The following is an 18,427-nucleotide window of genomic DNA, read 5'->3' as shown; positions in this document are numbered from 1 at the left end:
ACTTCGATATTTTTTCAAAATCAATTATTTTTACTAATGATTGTGCGTCTATACGCCGGCAAATATATCCGGTGTGTTCAGTTATCTTCCTACGACAACGTACAACTATTATTAAGTTCATTAGATGCATCAGCAGCCGTCATTCAATAATAAATTAACTTCCTTTATTGCTTCTACGTGCGCTGCCACACATTATACATTCCCTCTCTTTTCTCGATTTTCATTATCTTTTTCTGAGACTATTTTCCTCCCGTACGCTGATAACTATCAGACAGACACTGTCTTTCTGAACGTAATGGGGTCTTTGTGTTCTTACCCACAAACATACGTATTATATCTGAAATATGTTAGTGTCGCTTTAGAGTTTAATCCAAAGGAGCACACTAGTTCTTTTATTAATCTTTGCCGAAGCACTCGTAGAAAAACTGCCATTATGTTTGTTGCAACATGTTACTTCTTAGTTCGTTGACGGTTTTCCTCACTTCCACTGCTTTGTTGCCTTCGCTCGTGACAGTAATCGCCTCGGTCATTTTCATGCACACCGTTTAAGCTTTTTAAGTTTTATAAGCAGTATGGCGGTAGTTGTATAACTTTGTGACATCTTCATGCTTGTAAAATAGGTCCTATGTAGCACTGCTGCTCCGACGCAATTCGTAGCAACCGTAAGTGACGCTGCAATACCGACCTTACGTTTACAGATCTTCATTTATTCCTAGTATGTAGAAGACAAGACTATGTAGAAGACGAGTGCGGAAACTGCAAGTGGTTGGAAAGGAAAGGAAAGTACCCCAAGGAAACTGGAAATGAAACAAAAAGTAATGGTTGCTGACTACAGAAACAAACCTTCAATTTGGTCAGTGTTTAAGCCCATCATAGATGGTGATGGCAACAGTGTTAACTGTGTCTGTTGTGTGGAGTGCAATCAGTTTTACTTGGACGCTAAAGGGTCATCTGGTAAGTCGCATATTTCACGCACTTCGTATGTGTAACATAAAACAAGTGCCATGTGTTGACCCAAAACGTCTTCCCAGGTCTGATCAGGGCAAGATTACTGACAAATGCGTGGCTATGTGTGCACATGACTTATGATATTATTGGAGGAGGTGAAGTTGTTTCGGGATCCAGCTGAGGGATTAGTCGGCACTGCAGCGACTTGGGGAAGAGTATCCGCAGACCCTACTATGCCTCATCCCACAACTGTTTCACAGCACATGTCAGAAAAAGAGAAAAATCTTCCAAAGAAAATTTTGCGTGAAGTAATTTAACACGTGAACGCAGATGAGAGTTTCTCGCCTATAGACAAGTGGACATGTAGCGCAAAGAGAAATCACTGCGTGAGACGAACAGTTTTTTAGCTATCTGGGACCTCAGATCGCGCTTCATGTTTACTATCCGGTTTCCAGACGAGCCTATAACAAATGGTTCAAATGGCTCTGAGCACTATGCGACTTAACTTCTGAGGTCATCAGTCGCCTAGAACTTAGAACTAATTAAACCTAACTAACCTAAGGACATCACACACATCCATGCCCGAGGCAGGATTCGAACCTGCGACCGTAGCGGTCACGCGGTTCCAGACTGAAGCGCCTTTAACCGCACGGCCACACCGGCCGGCGAGCCTATAACAGGTGAAAATATTACAAAGGAATTGTTGAGACCACTTATCTCACTTCATATTCACCAGAATACTCCTAAAGTTGTATCTTTTGCGACTGATCAATGTGTCAGCATCATCGCTGCTCTTAGTGGATATTCTAAGCAGAATTATTCCTGTCACATGTTGAGCACAGTGCTAAGAAATGGGTTTCATGTAGAGTATATGCCATGCACTTGCCCATAACTTCATTTTGTTCTGACTACAGTGAAGGAACTTGTGACATTTGCAAAAAAAAGTGATGTTGACCATAGTCTAGATAGAACAATGGACCTGTCGAATGGTGCTCGCTGGAACACTCGCTCACCACGCTTTAATCGGTCAAAAAGCAGTATTCGGTATTGTGTTAAATAGTAATGAGAATTAGAATAAAGGAATTGCCTTCAGCCGCGCGGGATTAGCCGAGCGGTCAGGGGCGCTGCAGTCATGGGTAGTCCGGCTGGTCCTGGCGGAGGTTCGAGTCCTCCCTCGGGCATGGGTGTGTGTGTTTGTCCTTAGGATAGTTTAGGTTAAGTAGTGTGTAAGCTTAGGGACTGATGACCTTAGCAGTTAAGTCCCATAAGATTTCACACATTACGAACTTTTTTTTTTTAATTGACTTCACGTTCAAGGACGAACTAATTTCTTTTCTGGCGGTGTGAATGCTGTTGTGTTTTTATGTTGTTGTTGTTGTTGTGGTCTTCAGTCCTGAGACTGGTTTGATGCAGCTCTCCATGCTACTCTATCCTGTGCAAGCTTTTTCATCTCCCAGTACCTACTGCAACCTACATCCTTCTGAATCTGCTTAGTGTATTCATCTCTTGGTCTCCCTCTACGATTTTTACCCTCCACGCTGCCCTCCAGTACTAAATTGGTGATCCCTTGATGCCTCAGAACATGTCCTACCAACCGATCCCTTCTTCTGGTCAAGTTGTGCCACAAACTTCTCTTCTCCCCAATCCTATTCAATACTTCCTCATTAGTTATGTGATCTACCCATCTAATCTTCAGCATTCTTCTGTAGCACCACATTTCGAAAGCTTCTATTCTCTTCTTGTCCAAACTACTTATCGTCCATGTTTCACTTCCATACATGGCTACACTCCATACAAATACTTTCAGAAAAGACTTCCTGACACTTAAATCAATACTGGATGTCAACAAATTTCTCTTCTTCAGAAACGCTTTCCTTGCCATTGCCAGTCTACATTTTATATCCTCTCTACTTCGACCATCATCAGTTATTTTGCTCCCCAAATAGCAAAACTCCTTTACTACTTTAAGTGCCTCATTTCCTAATCTAATTCCCTCAGCATCACCCGACTTAATTAGACTACATTCCATTATCCTTGTTTTGCTTTTGTTGATGTTCATCTTATATCCTCCTTTCAAGACACTGTCCATTCCATTCAACTGCTCTTCCAAGTCCTTTGCTGTCTCTGACAGAATTACAATGTCGTCTTCGAACCTGAAAGTTTTTATTTCTTCTCCATGAATTTTAATACCTACTCCGAATTTTTCTTTTGTTTCCTTTACTGCTTGCTCAATATACAGATTGAACAACATCGGGGAGAGGCTACAACCCTGTCTCACTCCTTTCCCAACCACTGCTTCCCTTTCATGCCCCTCGACTCTTATAACTGCCATCTGGTTTCTGTACAAATTGTAAATAGCCTTTCGCTCCCTGTATTTTACCCCTGCCACCTTTAGAATTTGAAAGAGAGTATTCCAGTCAACATTGTCAAAAGCTTTCTCTAAGTCTACAAATGCTAGAAACGTAGGTTTGCCTTTCCTTAATCTTTCTTCTAAGATAAGTCGTAAGGTCAGTATTGCCTCACGTGTTCCGGTGTTTCTACGGAATCCAAACTGATCTTCCCCGAGGTTGGCTTCTACTAGTTTTTCCATTCGTCTGTAAAGAATTCGTGTTAGTATTTTGCAGCTGTGACTTATTAAGCTGATAGTTCGGTAATTTTCACATCTGTCAACACCTGCTTTCTTTGGGATTGGAATTATTATATTCTTCTTGAAGTCTGAGGGTATTTCGCCTGTTTCATACATCTTGCTCACCAAATGGTAGAGTTTTGTCAGGACTGGCTCTCCCACGGCCGTCAGTAGTTCCAGTGGAATATTGTCTACTCCGGGGGCCTTGTTTCGATTCAGGTCTTTCAGTGCTTTGTCAAACTCTTCACGCAGTATCATATCTCCCATTTCATCTTCATCTACATCCTCTTCCATTTCCATAATATTGTCCTCAAGTACATCGCCCTTGTATAGACCCTCTATATACTCCTTCCACCTTTCTGCTTTCCCTTCTTTGCTTAGAACTGGGTTTCCATCTGAGCTCTTGATATTCATACAAGTCGTTCTCTTATCTCCAAAGGTCTCTTTAATTTTCCTGTAGGCGGTATCTATCTTACCACTAGTGAGATAGGCCTCTACATCCTTACATTTGTCCTCTAGCCATCCCTGCTTAGCCATTTTGCACTTCCTGTCGATCTCATTTTTGAGACGTTTGTATTCCTTTTTGCCTGTTTCACTTACTGCATTTTTATATTTTCTCCTTTCATCAATTAAATTCAATATTCCTTCTGTTACCCAAGGATTTCTACTAGCCCTCGTCTTTTTACCTACTTGATCCTCTGCTGCCTTCACTACTTCATCCCTCAAAGCTACCCATTCTTCTTCTACTGTATTTATTTCCCCCATTCCTGTCAATTGCTCCCTTATGCTCTCCCTGAATCTCTGTACAACCTCTGGTTCTTTTAGTTTATCCAGGTCCCATCTCCTTAAATTCCCACCTTTTTGCAGTTTCTTCAGTTTTAATCTACAGGTCATAACCAATAGATTGTGGTCAGAGTCCACATCTGCCCCTGGAAATGTCTTACAATTTAAAACCTGGTTCCTAAATCTCTGTCTTACCATTATATAATCTATCTGATACCTTTTAGTATCTCCAGGGTTCTTCCATGTATACAACCTTCTTTCATGATTCTTAAACCAAGTGTTAGTTATGATTATGTTGTGCTCTGTGCAAAATTCGACCAGGCGGCTTCCTCTTTCATTTCTGTCCCCCAATCCATATTCACCTACTATGTTTCCTTCTCTCCCTTTTCCTACACTCGAATTCCAGTCACCCATGACTATTAAATTTTCGTCTCCCTTCACTATATGAATAATTTCTTTTATTTCATCATACATTTCTTCAATTTCTTCGTCGTCTGCAGAGCTAGTTGGCATATAAACTTGTACTACTGTAGTAGGTGTGGGCTTCGTATCTATCTTGGCCACAATAATGCGTTCACTATGCTGTTTGTAGTAGCTTACCCGCATTCCTATTTTCCTATTCATTATTAAACCTACTCCTGCATTACCCCTATTTGATTTTGTGTTTATAACCCTGTAGTCACCTGACCAGAAGTCTTGTTCCTCCTGCCACCGAACTTCACTAATTCCCACTATATCTAACTTCAACCTATCCATTTCCCTTTTTAAATTTTCTAACCTACCTGCCCGATTAAGGGATCGGACATTCCACGCTCCGATCCGTAGAACGCCAGTTTTCTTTCTCCTGATAACGACATCCTCTTGAGTAGTCCCCGCCCGGAGATCCGAATGGGGGACTATTTTACCTCCGGAATATTTTACCCAAGAGGACGCCATCATCATGTAATCATACAGTAAAGCTGCATGCCCTCGGGAAAAATTACGGCTGTAGTTTCCCCTTGCTTTCAGCCGTTCGCAGTACCAGCACAGCAAGGCCGTTTTGGTTATTGTTACACGGCCAGATCAGTCAATCATCCAGACTGTTGCCCTTGCAACTACTGAAAAGGCTGCTGCCCCTCTTCAGGAACCACACGTTTGTCTGGCCTCTCAACAGATACCCCTCCGTTGTGGTTGCACCTACGGTACGGCTATCTGTATCGCTGAGGCACGCAAGCCTCCCCACCAACGGCAAGGTCCATGGTTCATGGGGGAAGGGAATGCCAGCTGGGAATCTTTGGGATGGGGATTGTAGCCTATGACTGCTACTTATAATCACCTTTTTTATATTAAGTTGATATAAGTTAGCAAGTAAATTATTTCTGGAACTGTAAAGCAGGAACTTGCATTGCAGCTCTTCAAGGAAACTTCAAAAGAACTGGGAACTTAGAAACCGCCTACAGTGCACCTCTTGTTGCGATGGAAGATGGCGCTCCTCAAACACCTAAGTAGAGAACCTCATACGGAGAAGATTCTGGAATAAACCTTACGAACCCACTTGAAAAATTATGTAGAGGAAAAGTCACTACGAATTAGCTGGTTTCCTGTGGGCACCAGTCCGTCATCTGAAAAAGATGTCAGCACCTCAAAGCGTGAATTCATGGGACAGGTGAAACATACAATCCGTTAAGTATTACATCAATAATTTCCATGACCACACGCTAAAGGAGGCTCCCTCGTCAAAAGCGTGTACCAAAGAAAAGATTTTGTTATATTCTCATCCAAACAACAGCCAAGTACATGTGAACAGCTTGTCAGACTGTCCAGATAGACTCTGAGAGTGACTCTGGCGTAGTCCTGAAGTGCTGTAAAATAATTTAAATATTTTTAAGAATCGAACATTTGGTTCTGTTTTCAGTAGTGCTTTTATATTCTACTGATTTGCCAAACACTATATTAAAAGTCTTCGTTTTACCAGCATCAGCAAAAGTACAGAACTTCGCATTGTGGGCAGATAATAGTTGAATAGGTACTTAAACCAGAACTGTAAACTGGTCGAAAATGTGGATTCCTATTGGAATGAAAACGGACACATTTTTTCGACTCTCCAGAAGATTTACAGAAAAATTTTGTGTGTACAGTAATGCAGCTTTACGTCAGAGAGAAATCTTAGATCTGCAAGCTTCATTCTAAGTGCACTTTTGCACCCAGACAATGTTGATATTCTTCTTTCTTTTCATAGTAACTTCAGTATCAGGGATAAAGAATGAAGGAATATAACGTGTGTTTCATTTTCTCTCTAAATTTATTGTGGAATATTGTACCGCCCACATCTCGTGGTCGTGCGGTAGCGTTCTCGCTTCCCATGCCCGGGTTCCCGGGTTCGATTCCCGGCGGGGTGAGGGATTTTCTCTGCCTCGTGATGGCTGGGTGTTGTGTGTTGTCCTTAGGCTAGTTAGGTTTAAGTAGTTCTAAGTTCTAGGGGACTGATGACCATAGATGTTAAGTCCCATAGTGCTCAGAGCCATTTGAACCAATATTGTACCTGTTTGTCTTGTAACTAACATTTATGTAACGTTCCATCAAATTTGTGTCTATTTATTGCACCTAAATAAATGGAGCTGCTTGTTTTTGTCTTAATTTTGCATTTTAGACGTTATGTTGCCACTTTTATAGACTCCAAGTGATCATTCTTTGAAGTTAGTGCAGTGAAAATTGTTTAACATGAAAAAATTTTAATGATACGTTGACACGGAACAGTACTGTGGACCCGACGTAATACCATACTTAATTTTTCGTTAACAAAAAAGAAAACGGTTCGACACGACAATAATCCTATTATCGGGGAGATTAGATGTTCAGTATCTACGTCCCAGCAACACTCAGACGTATTGTTCTTAATTTTGTTGTTCGTTATTCCGAAGAGAACAAACAAGGTTGTTTTTGGGCAGGTTCAGATACTGCCAGTATCAGGACATTTTAATCAGCTAGTCAGTTAGTTATCGAAATGGGTTCTGGATGAGTCGAAAATGATTAATTGCGTGTAGAAATATAATTTACGTGTAGGCTATAATGGCTGGGAAATCTATACTAATAGAACCCATCATTTCGATTAATACTCAGATATTCAAAGTGTAAATAAACGTATCTAATCAGATGTAGTAACAAATGCATGTGTACCTTTTAGAAAAACATAGCATTCCAAAAATTACTTCGAATACATTGTTGAGTATTTATTTCGCAAGCATCGTGTAAATTGAGACTGTTTTAAGAAAGAAAAATATTTTGGCCCAATTAGTTTCATGTTAAACGCCTTTCTCAGTATTCAGGGCAGTACGTCACTGTCAGGAGGTAACAGCACGCATAGAGTGACAGAGCGGGATGTAGAAAGTGACAATTATTGAACTATATAAAAATAAAGGGAAATTAGTTGCAAATTACGGCATGCACAAACTTTATTCAACACGTAAACGTGACTACCGGTATTGGGGTATAGGTTATGACATGTTCGGTATGTCTGTCATCATTGTCGATGATGTGTCCCAGACGAACAGCGAAATTCTGCATGACCGTCTGAAATGTCGATGATCTCCTGAATCTCAACAACGGTTTTGAGGTTACTGCTGTAGACCTTGTCTTTCATACAGCCCCACAAAAGAGGAGTGACATGTGTTCGGATCCGGAGAATAAGCCGACCAATCGTGGGCCATGCCAGTGGCGTCTGGGTACACCAGAGGCAGAATGCGGTCGGTAAAGTGTCCTTCCAGGACATCAAACACTCTCCTGCTCCAATGGTGTCGAGCTCTCTCTTGCATGAACCACATCTTGTCGAAATTAGGGTAACTCTGGGTAAAGGGGATGATATCATCTTCCAAAACTTTCCGTAACGTTCTGTAATGACCGTACCATAAAGGAATATCGCATCGATTGTTCCGTGGCAGTACATTGCACACCACACAGTGACTCGTTGAGGATGAAGAGACAATTTTGCTTATTGACGAACCCATCCAAATGAGTTGGCTTCGCCGCTAAACCACGCGGATTTAATTTCCAACATGCCCCGCGCCCAACAGTGCGGTTTGAACTTCCTAGCGCACACGGTTCAGAAGTTATGACGATTTTATTTCATATAGTTCAGTAATATTGTCACCTCGTGTACTTGTTATGCGGCCCAGTCCCTGCTGTGGGCCGGCAGTGCGGCCGAGTCACCTGTGGACAAGAGGTGAGAGACGCGGGTTGGGCCGGGGGAACCTGAAGGCCGGCAGTGCTGCGCGGCGGGCTGCACTGGACGACTCTGCTGCTCAATAATGTGGAAATGGCTCTGAGCACTATGGGACTTAACATCTGAGGTCATCAGTCCCCTAGAACTTACAAGGGAACCTCCCCATCGCACCCCCCTCAGATTTAGTTATAAGTTGGCACACTGGATAGGCCTTGAAAAACTGAACACAGATCAATCGAGAAAACAGGAAGAAGTTGTGTGGAACTATGAAAAAAATAAGCAAAAATAAGCAAAATATACAAACTGAGTAGTCCATGCGCAAGATAAGCAAGATCAAGGACGGTGTGCGCTCAGTAGCGCCGTGGTCCCGTGGTTAGCGTGAGCAGCTGCGGAACGAAAGGACCTTGGTTCAAGTCTTCCGTCGAGTGAAAAGGTGACTTTTTTATTTTCAAACAATTATCAAAGTTCAGGTACTCACACGTAATCAACTTCGCTCTCCAAAATTCCAGGACATGTTCAGATTTGCTTGGACATATGCAGGATTTTTTTTTTTTTTTTTTTTTTTAGATAATTGTGACTGTCATGTGAAGAAACACAAAGAATTAAAGACATTAGCTCCATTGGGCATTGGGAATGGGACATACTGAAAATTTGAACCGCACCGGGATTCGAACTCAGGTCTCCTGCTCACTTCTTTTTTCAAATATTATAGTATATACTAATATTAAACTAATAACAAAGTACCAGAACCTAATAAAAAGCGAATAGGAAAAAAAATTTAGAAGGGTCAAGACGCGAACCACCGCCCCAACAAACAACTCAGTACAAAACAGAACGCTACTCATTACGCTTTTTTTTATGAAAGTGAAAATACAAAAATAAAAATTCGTGTTCCAAGAGGATTTTTTTTATCTTTTTTTTTGGGAGCAGGAAGGCAGGGTAAACAAACAATCTTTATTCGTACAGTTGTACTAACTTAGGGATAAGAAAAGGATCGAGACAGCAAAAACAATTTGGAAACCAGAAAATCAACGTAAAGGCCGTCCTTTTTATTGTGTAATATGAATAAATTAAATGACAATCCTAGTCACGGGCGGGAGTGAAAATGAAGTTATCATCTGCATCACAATCCCTGCAGCACACGGTGTCGCATCATGAATCTGGCAGACAGCCATATAATCTTGACCATTTCTGCCTTTGTGGGCGGCATATATTTATGTATTTCTCCTGCGTCGACCATGTAGGGGCCAGTTTTCTTCTCAGTGTGCTGTATGCCAATATAACTGAACCGCGCAGTATTGTCTCTAGTCGTTCTGCTGCAGGAGTCTTCTCAGTTCTGGGACACCCCAGCTGTCGGGCGGATTGTGAAAAACACTTCCTAAAAAATTGGAAAAGTAAGTCCTGTATTTCGTATGACTCCGTATGAGCTCGTGTTGTTCTTGTAAATACATCCAATAATCCATCACGGACTTAATATCGTACGAATACAAATATTTCGTCGCATGTCCCGCGATCCAATTGACCGCAAACGTCTTTTGTTTGGGAAAAAAGGTCTTGTCCGGTAGAAAAAGTACATCCGATGTGATTTCTGTGTAGTTAGTGCGCCGAAGGAAGGCCAATATTCGACGCGTCAGCATCCAGACGTCCCTCGCTGCGCCACACACTAAACCATGTTCTTCCGTTGCTAACAGGCCACAGTTTGTGCAAAGAGGAGAATCGACCATATGAATTGTATGTAATCGACTCCTGGTCACAAGTTTACGGTTTATAAGAATGTACCACATCGATCTCGATGCTGTTGACAGTAATGGAGTATGCACTGCACACCAAATGTGGTTCCACGTTCTCGACGGGTATTTGAATTCCATTACGTTGCGGGCATGGTGATCCATCAAGCACCTATAGATCTCCCGAGTCGTGGGTATTCTCGTCGAAGGTATTTTCAGACGAACATAACTGTAATCAACAAGAAATGAGGCAATGTGTGCAAGAGAAGGCGTAATATTGCCCACCGCAATAGGGGGTTCGTACGAAGGCGGAACAAGTACTTCTATCAGAGCTGACGTTATGGTGTGCTTTCGTTGTTGCCAATTTCGTATCATCGCTCGCATGTAAAGCGCCAGAGCTTTGTTTCGCACGTTTGTGAGGTTGAGGCCACCGTTCCGGAATTGTAGCGTTAACGTGTCATATGTGATCTTAAACAACATCCCAGTACTAACATAGTAACCAAAGGCAGCCATGAGGCGGTCTGCAATACCCTTCGGTATTGGTAGGATCTGCGCTAAATGGGGCAGTCGTTACGCTATGTGAACGTTAGTGTATGCCACACGCTGGATCATGTCAAAGGCTCTCAGTGAGTTGTTCCGTATCGCCAGACGAACATTTTGCAGAAGCCGCCGAGAACTCGCCGCCGCCGACCGCCGTAGTGAACGGGTAAATGTGATCCCCAGACATCTCAGCGATTCCACCGTCTGAAACGGTCCCGGTATGTCTTCCAGACCCCGTCCAATGTGCATAATTTTGGATTTCGTCATGTTAATGACACTGCCTGCTGCCGTCCCGTAAGAGTCTAGATATTCAACAGCCTGATGCACTTCATGACCTGATCTGACAAGAAGGATCAGGTCGTCCGCATATGCGCGACAAACGAAAGAGTTCTCATTAAGCGCTATCCCAGTAAGTGAGCGCCTCATAACACGCATCAGCGGCTCAAGCGCTATCGCAAACAGCATCATGGAGAGTGGGCACCCTTGTCGGACAGAGCTGTTAATAGGAACCGAGCCCGCTTCCCGACCGTTTACAATCACCTTCGATGTAGCTCCTCGTATTAGCCTCATAAAGATGGAGACGAAAACAGGCGGAATCTCCATTCGGCTCATGACAGACACCAAGAAGTCATGGTTTATCCTGTCGAACGCACGATCGAAGTCCACAGATATCATCGCTGCTCGCATTTTACAAGTTTCCGCAAGGGCGATAACGTCACGGTATTCACTTAACGCCGAGGAGATGTTGCTTCGCACCCCTAGGCAAGCCTGATCAGGGGATATTGTCCTGGATATCGCCAGATTGAGACGAGACGCTAGTAGCCGTGCAAAAATTTTATAATCGGTGTTTAGCATAGTGAGAGGCCGATATTGATTAACATTGCGACTCCCCGCCATCTTCGGGATGGGAAGAAGAAAGTCCGTCACAAAATCCGACGGTAGGCGCATGTTCGGACTCATCGCCTCATTGTACATCGACACCAACTGTGGCATCATCATGTCCACGAATTCTCGATAAAACTCTAGCGTAATCCCATCTGGCCCCGGTGATTTATGGGCCGCTCCTTTTGTGAGTGCCACCTTTATATCGTCTTCTGTGAGTGGCTCCATAAGCGCTGCCTTATCCGTCTCTGTCAGTGTCGTTTGCAGATGTTGCAGTATCTCTTCCCCTACCTGACGGTCCGTCGGTGTACCGGCATAGAGATGGCGGAAATGCTCTAAAAATTCATTTTCAATGTCCTGTTGTGTTGTCAGTTGACGGCCATCTAAACCGTGGAGCACTGTTACCAATGCCCGGCGGTAACGCTTATGTTCCCGCGACACATGGTGCATCGAGGTACGTTCCCCAGTGATGGTGTCGAGACATCTTGCCCGTATTGGAATGCCACCCAGTCGTCGTCGCGTGATCGATAGGATTTGTGCCTTGACACGATGAACTTCCGCATGATGTTCTGCAGACGGCACCTGGAAGGACAGCTCACGAAGCATGGTGTAATAATAATCAAGAGTGTCTCTCTCCCATCTCGCCTTATCCCGACCATACTGTATGAGAGCTCTCCTTATTGCCGGCTTAGTACACTCGAGCCACCATTGAAGCACGGAGGTATACGTTGGTAGACGGCGTTGACATGTGGCCCATACCTCCTCGACTCTCTGACGACATTCGGGGTCCGCCAAAAGTGACGAATTGAGCTTCCATGTCCCGCGGCTTCTCCACACACTTTGCCTAGGGAGTGACATGGTACAAATGTAAGCCAGATGATCAGTAAATGCCGCAGGCCATCGTTCCGCGTCGACCACCTTATCCTGTAGGCCAACCGAAACATATATTCGATCGAGTCTGCTCGCCGAGTGACTAGTAAAAAAAGTATATCCCTCACGGTTCCTATGAATCATGTCCCAGGTGTCGCTTAACCCCAGATCCCGGCATAGCACATGCAATTCACGACAGGTATTGTAATGTGGTGTCTGGTCTTTTTGGGCTAAAACACAATTGAAGTCACCACCTATAACGAAATGATCGAATCTGCCGGTAAATAAGGGCACAATCTCTTCCGAATAATATCTCGCACGCGCCCGTCTGTTGTCTGTGCCGGAAGGGGCATAAACTTTGAGAATGCGAATTCCATTAACAGTTATCGCCAGTCCTCGTGCCGAAGGTAGATAAGCCAGGCCTCCGACCGGAATCCCGTCCCGGACCAATATCGCCGTTCCACTGTCGTTGTTCGAGTGCGGCGAGGTGTACGAGATGTATCCATGTACTTCCTGGAACTCAGGAATGTAAATTTCCTGCACCATCAGTATATCCAAATCCGACGCGTATATCATGTCCCTAAACAACTGCTGTTTCACGGGCGATCTAATGGTATTTACATTCACTGTCCCTATTCTGTATGCCTGGGGTCGAGTAGCTGTCATCTCCACATGTTGTTAAAATGACAAAGTTTCACCGTGTCGATAGTCCCTTTGCACATCCGCCGAGGGTCGCCCGAGGAACGTGTCCCTGCGGCATTAGGTTTCTTGAGATGCGGACGGATGCAAGGCCCCACCAATAGAATGGTCCGCATCGGTGATGTCGTCGTCCTGCTCATACCAGCTGATATTATTGGTGTGCTCCAAATTTTCCTGTGCGGTATTGATGTGTAACATCTGTTGTTCTTTCGCAGCTGTAGACTCCACCGCCGAAGGGGTACCAGGCCCCTGAGCGGATGCGTCGTCTGAACGATATGACATCATTTCACTGTCCGAATTCATATGATCTGCGACATCCGAAGCTTGTGGTTCCATGTCAGACAGGTCCATAGTGTTAGACTCGTCTGAGCTCCCTAGAAGAGAAGGAAGCGTCTCCGCAGAGTTTAGTCGGCGCTTCTTGCGGCGCTTTGGCGAGCGTTGTTTGCGGGCCCTAACCTCGGCCTCTGGTGTTGGCGCATCTTGCATCTCCTGCGTTCCCGCCGCCGCCACAATGCCCTGGGGCCGTTCCACTTCAGCTTCCATGCCTATTGTGATGCTCTCATCCTCTTTCTGCGCCACCTGTAGTGTCTGAGATTGGAGGTTGCTCGGAGCCATTCCTTCTTCAGTGGCGTCCGAAGGCGCCTCAATCAACTGCGGCGTCGGTTCGATGGTGCGCTCCGACCTCGGCGTCACCTCCCCGCGAAGTGCCGTCACGTAAGTCATCGGCAGTGACGTTGGTGTAGTCGGATTCTGGAAGTTTCCGCTGGGGAGTTGCACGAGTCTCCTCTGCATACACGCTGATCGAAGATGTCCTTCACCACCACACCCGGAGCATGTCCGGGGCTGTCCATCATAGATGACAATAGCTCTACAGCCGCCGATGGTTATGTACGATGGCACATGTTTCGTAAGGGCAATTCGCACCTGTCGGACACCATTGAGCACTGGATACGTGCTAAAACTTGCCCAGCGTTCGGCCGTATGACTAATAACTCTGCCATATGGCTGGAGTGATTCAGTGACCAATGATTCGGGTACCTCGAAAGGCAGCTCGAAGATTCGAATCGTACGCACGCCCAGGCCCGAATGAGCGACTAAAACTTCGCCAATATGACCATCGGAGTGTCGGAACTGGAATCCTCGTTTGGCGGCTTCAATGATCCTATCACATGCTGCGTCGTCAATCATCTTTACGTAAAGAGTGCTGCTCACGATTGATAAATGAATTCCAATAATCTCCGTGTTATTAAGATGCACTTCGTCCCTCAAGAAACGTTCGATTTCGAAAGCCTTCGGTCTTGCATACTCGTTACAGAACGTGAACTGTATCGTGGTTTTTCGGAAATTGTGTGCCATTGCGTTCGATTCAAACAGTAACACACGCGAGTGACGACGGTGTAAACACCGCTTCTTCCGCGACCGTTCGCAGCCGAGACGTAAACAAGTCCGAGCTGCTCCGCGGCGAAAGGCGGACTGCGTTTTGACAGTCTACACACGGAAAAGTTTGAAAACGTTAAAAACATATGTTTTGACAGAGCACAGGGAAAACTGTGTGACTGTGAAACTGTTGCATTCATTTGTTGCAGTTTATGTGACAAACTCTTATGTTTTCATCACTGTTTTGAGAGTGATTATGACATCCACAAGAAAACCTAAATCGGGCAAGGTAGAAGAATCTTTTTACCCATTCGCCAAGTGTACAAGATAGGTGGGTCGACTACATATTCCTGTCATATGACGCACATGCCGTCAGCAGTGTCGTATAGAGTATATCAGACGTGTTTTCCTGTGGAGGAATCGGTTGACCTATGACCTTGCGATCAAAATGTTTTCGGTTCCCATTGGAGAGGTACGTCCTTTCGTCTACTAATCGCACGGTTTTGCGGTGCGGTCGCAAAACACGGTGAACAGAGACGTCAATGAACGAACGGACAGATCATAACTTTGCGAAAATAAAGAAAGTAAGAATCTTCACTCGGGGGAGACTTGAACCAAGGACCTTTCGCTCCGCTGCCGCTCACGCTAACCACGGGACCACAGCGCCACTGAGCCCATAGTATCCTTGATGTTGCCTATCTTGCACACAGACTACTCAGTTTGTATATTTTGCTTATTTTTTTCATAGTTCCACACAACTTCTTCCTGTTTTCTCGATTGATCTGTGTTCAGTTTCTCAAGGCCTATCCATTGTGCCAACTTATAACTAAATCTGAGGGGGGTGCGATGGGGAGGTTACCTTGTTAGAACTACTTAAACCAAACTAACCTAAGGACAGCATATACCTCCATGCCCGAGGCAGGAGTCGAACCTGCGACCGGAGTGGTCGCGCGGTTCCAGACTGTAGCGCCTAGAACCGCTCGGCCACCTCGGCCGGCTTCACTAATGTGGAGGAAGGTCTATCACCCCTTCCTCCCTACTGATGTCCAGGCCGCGTGGCATGACAGTGTCAACAGAAAACGTGCCACAAAACAGCGATTGCAGAAAGTCGGTTTATCAGATTCCCCTGTGTCCTTTGCCGGTAACTCGGCACATACGACCAACGTCTGATCTGCCCCTCTTCGAACGACGTCTGGCGATTCGTGTAGCAAATGACTGCCTGCTACATGCGACCTAACCGCAACATTTCTATACCCGGAGGACACAAAGTTTCCCTCCACCAAATATCATGCCATTTCGTGCGTAAAGGGATCAGCGGTCAGCTACGTTTTCCGCGAGGGAGCAAAATCGCGCCTCGACTTCTGGAACTACTTGCGAACAGCAAACGCGATACTCGAACACAGGCAACGTGACCGACTTCTCTTTGACAGCTATCTCCGAGGGGTCTCTGTTACACCTTCACTTAGTTGGGGAGTAGTAGGAACCACCGACCTCTGCGGGGGGGAAAAGCGCGCCGTAATTGCGCTTTTCTTCAGTGTTCTGTTTTTCTTTCCTTCCACATAGGTGACATCTGATCCCCATAATTTGATAGTAATATTAAAAAAATAAAAAATATTAAAAAATTAAGAAACAAATAGAAATTATATTTCGAATTGCTATACATTCTTAGCGAACTTGTGGGTGCTATTAATATGAGATGTACCCTTTACCCTGTGGCCCCTGCAAGATGCAATTTCCACACCCACATTACTACAGAAGTCAGACAGGCGCTCCTAAGGTTCTAAAGAGAAATGCCCGAAAAACTTTCAGCAATATCTTCTGGAGTCGTCCGCTGTAAGGAAATGACACAAAAATTTACAAAATTTCTTACGTAACTAGTGGAATACTTGGGTACTGGAGTAGTGCTAGTTAGTGTAAGTAAACGTGAAACTAACCAAAATTATTATTTTTTGCAAAAATTCTCAGAAATCACAATAGCACTATTAGTTATGGACTGAACAAGTTATTTCCGGGTGCTATTCCGAATGTGAAGTTACCTCTTAAGGATAGGATTCGCTAATGAAATTTCTATACAAAGATTGTTATTCACTTGGCAGAGTGGCTGAGAGCCGCGCCTACTCAACTTGAATAATTATCCGTTAGAATGTTGCTAGGTACGGTCGAGGCTGTCGCGTGTGAAATGCAGTGAAGTGTACTGTTGTGGAGGAAATATGGGGCTCGCAAGAGCTGTAGTGCACAATACCGTAGGCTGCGATGACTGCTGTCTGCGCCGCTCGCTGCTGACAAATAATATAACTCTCGTCCTATCTGGATTGTCCTTTGCCAATCGAACTCTCCCTACGCCTTGATGAAGTCAAGGACTCCTATTCTCCCCTAGTCTAACTATTGGCGTGGTACACCGGTCAGATAACCAGTCCACCGCACTGCCACTCAAAAATTCCCTCGCAGGCGTTTAACTACAACTCTGTCCATTCACACCACACAATATTTGTGTCGGCCAACACAGTGAACAACACTTAATCGCGAGGACTCAATACAGAGTCGCACTCCAATTCGCTCTCGACAGAGGTGCTCTCTCAGTGAAGTACTGTGGAGTGACTTGTTCCTCGCTGAGTACACGTACGAGCACACACGTTCTCGTTACGTGTTCTCGCTCCAAGAGCGACAACGGAACGGCCCCTCCCCATGCCAGAAGTAAAGGGGTATATCTTTCGGTCTCTTCCATTACTCCTTCAGCTCAAGGTGTCAGGAATATTGTCTGTCAATCAGCATTGCTCTTCTAAAATGGGAGAAGTTTCGTTTAAGGCGACCAATCCGGAAATCTGTAGCATCGTCGTTTAGCGTTTGCTGTCTCCCTGTCAAAACCTCTGAAACTGTGTGCTATGTTTGTAGAGAATGTGTAGGCTGGGCTCTCCCACACAATGTAGCGGAATTTGCTTTTAAGCCGAACACGGGGTTGTTCTCCCTTTCACTCGGGCAAATGCTGTCTGCTCTACGGGTGGTCGCCAGCTGATGTAGATAGTTTGACTGGTCCTCTGAAGGGACCGGCCTCCTGGCGTGCAGTTTGCCTCTCCCGTACTAAAAGCTTTTGTGACCGTCATGTCTTGAATGTGTGTGTGTGTGTGTGTGTGTGTGTGTGTGTACGCCAGCCTCGAGTATTTCAACTTCGGTGTGCACTTGTAATTTACTTGTTATTTGCATATTGTTTACCTGAATTCGTACAACATTGACTTTATGCGATCGAGTTTGGGTTCGAATGAAGCGTCTTGATGTGCGGAATATGATTGTGAGGACGGAATATGTAAACAATGAAGGTCAGGAGGCCACAACGTCTTACAACATGTCAAATGTATCCAACAGCTATGGTGAAATAATCACTCTAGCAGATGGCAACGAACACAAGAACGATGGTGTAGAGAATAATACGTACAGATTTCAAGTTCAGGAGAGATGTACAGCGAAGTGAAAAAGAAACGTATAGGCATGCGGATTCAAATACAGAGATGTGTAAACAGGCAGACTATTGCGCTGTGCTCGGCAATGCCTATAGACGACAACAAGTGTGTGGCCCAGATGTTAGATCTGTTACTGCTGCTGCAATGGCAGATTATCAAGATTTAAGTGAGTTTCAATGTGATGTTATAGTCAGCGCACGAGCAATGGGACACAGCATTTCCGAGGAAGTGATGTAGTGGGGATTTCCCGTACGACAATTTCACGGGTCTACCGTGAATATCAGGAATATGGCAAAACATCAATTCTCTAACATTGCTACAG

At 44.7% G+C, this 18,427-nt stretch overlaps 1 protein-coding gene across 1 annotated transcript in view; it reads left to right on the top strand.

Moving 5' to 3' along the window:
• LOC124798740 overlaps positions 1 to 18,427 on the top strand; it is a 162,893-nt gene that overhangs the window by 79,944 nt on the left and 64,522 nt on the right. The window contains exon 4 of the mRNA XM_047262267.1: positions 8,467 to 8,555. Coding sequence (XP_047118223.1) covers positions 8,467 to 8,555 — 89 coding nt within the window. The remainder of the gene's footprint in view (positions 1 to 8,466; positions 8,556 to 18,427) is intronic.

Source organism: Schistocerca piceifrons, chromosome 5, assembly GCF_021461385.2.
Source record: "Schistocerca piceifrons isolate TAMUIC-IGC-003096 chromosome 5, iqSchPice1.1, whole genome shotgun sequence".
Taxonomy (NCBI): Eukaryota; Metazoa; Arthropoda; class Insecta; order Orthoptera; family Acrididae; genus Schistocerca; species Schistocerca piceifrons.
The sequence above is the reverse complement of the archived record's forward strand: the minus strand, read 5'-3'. Positions and strand labels throughout refer to the sequence as shown.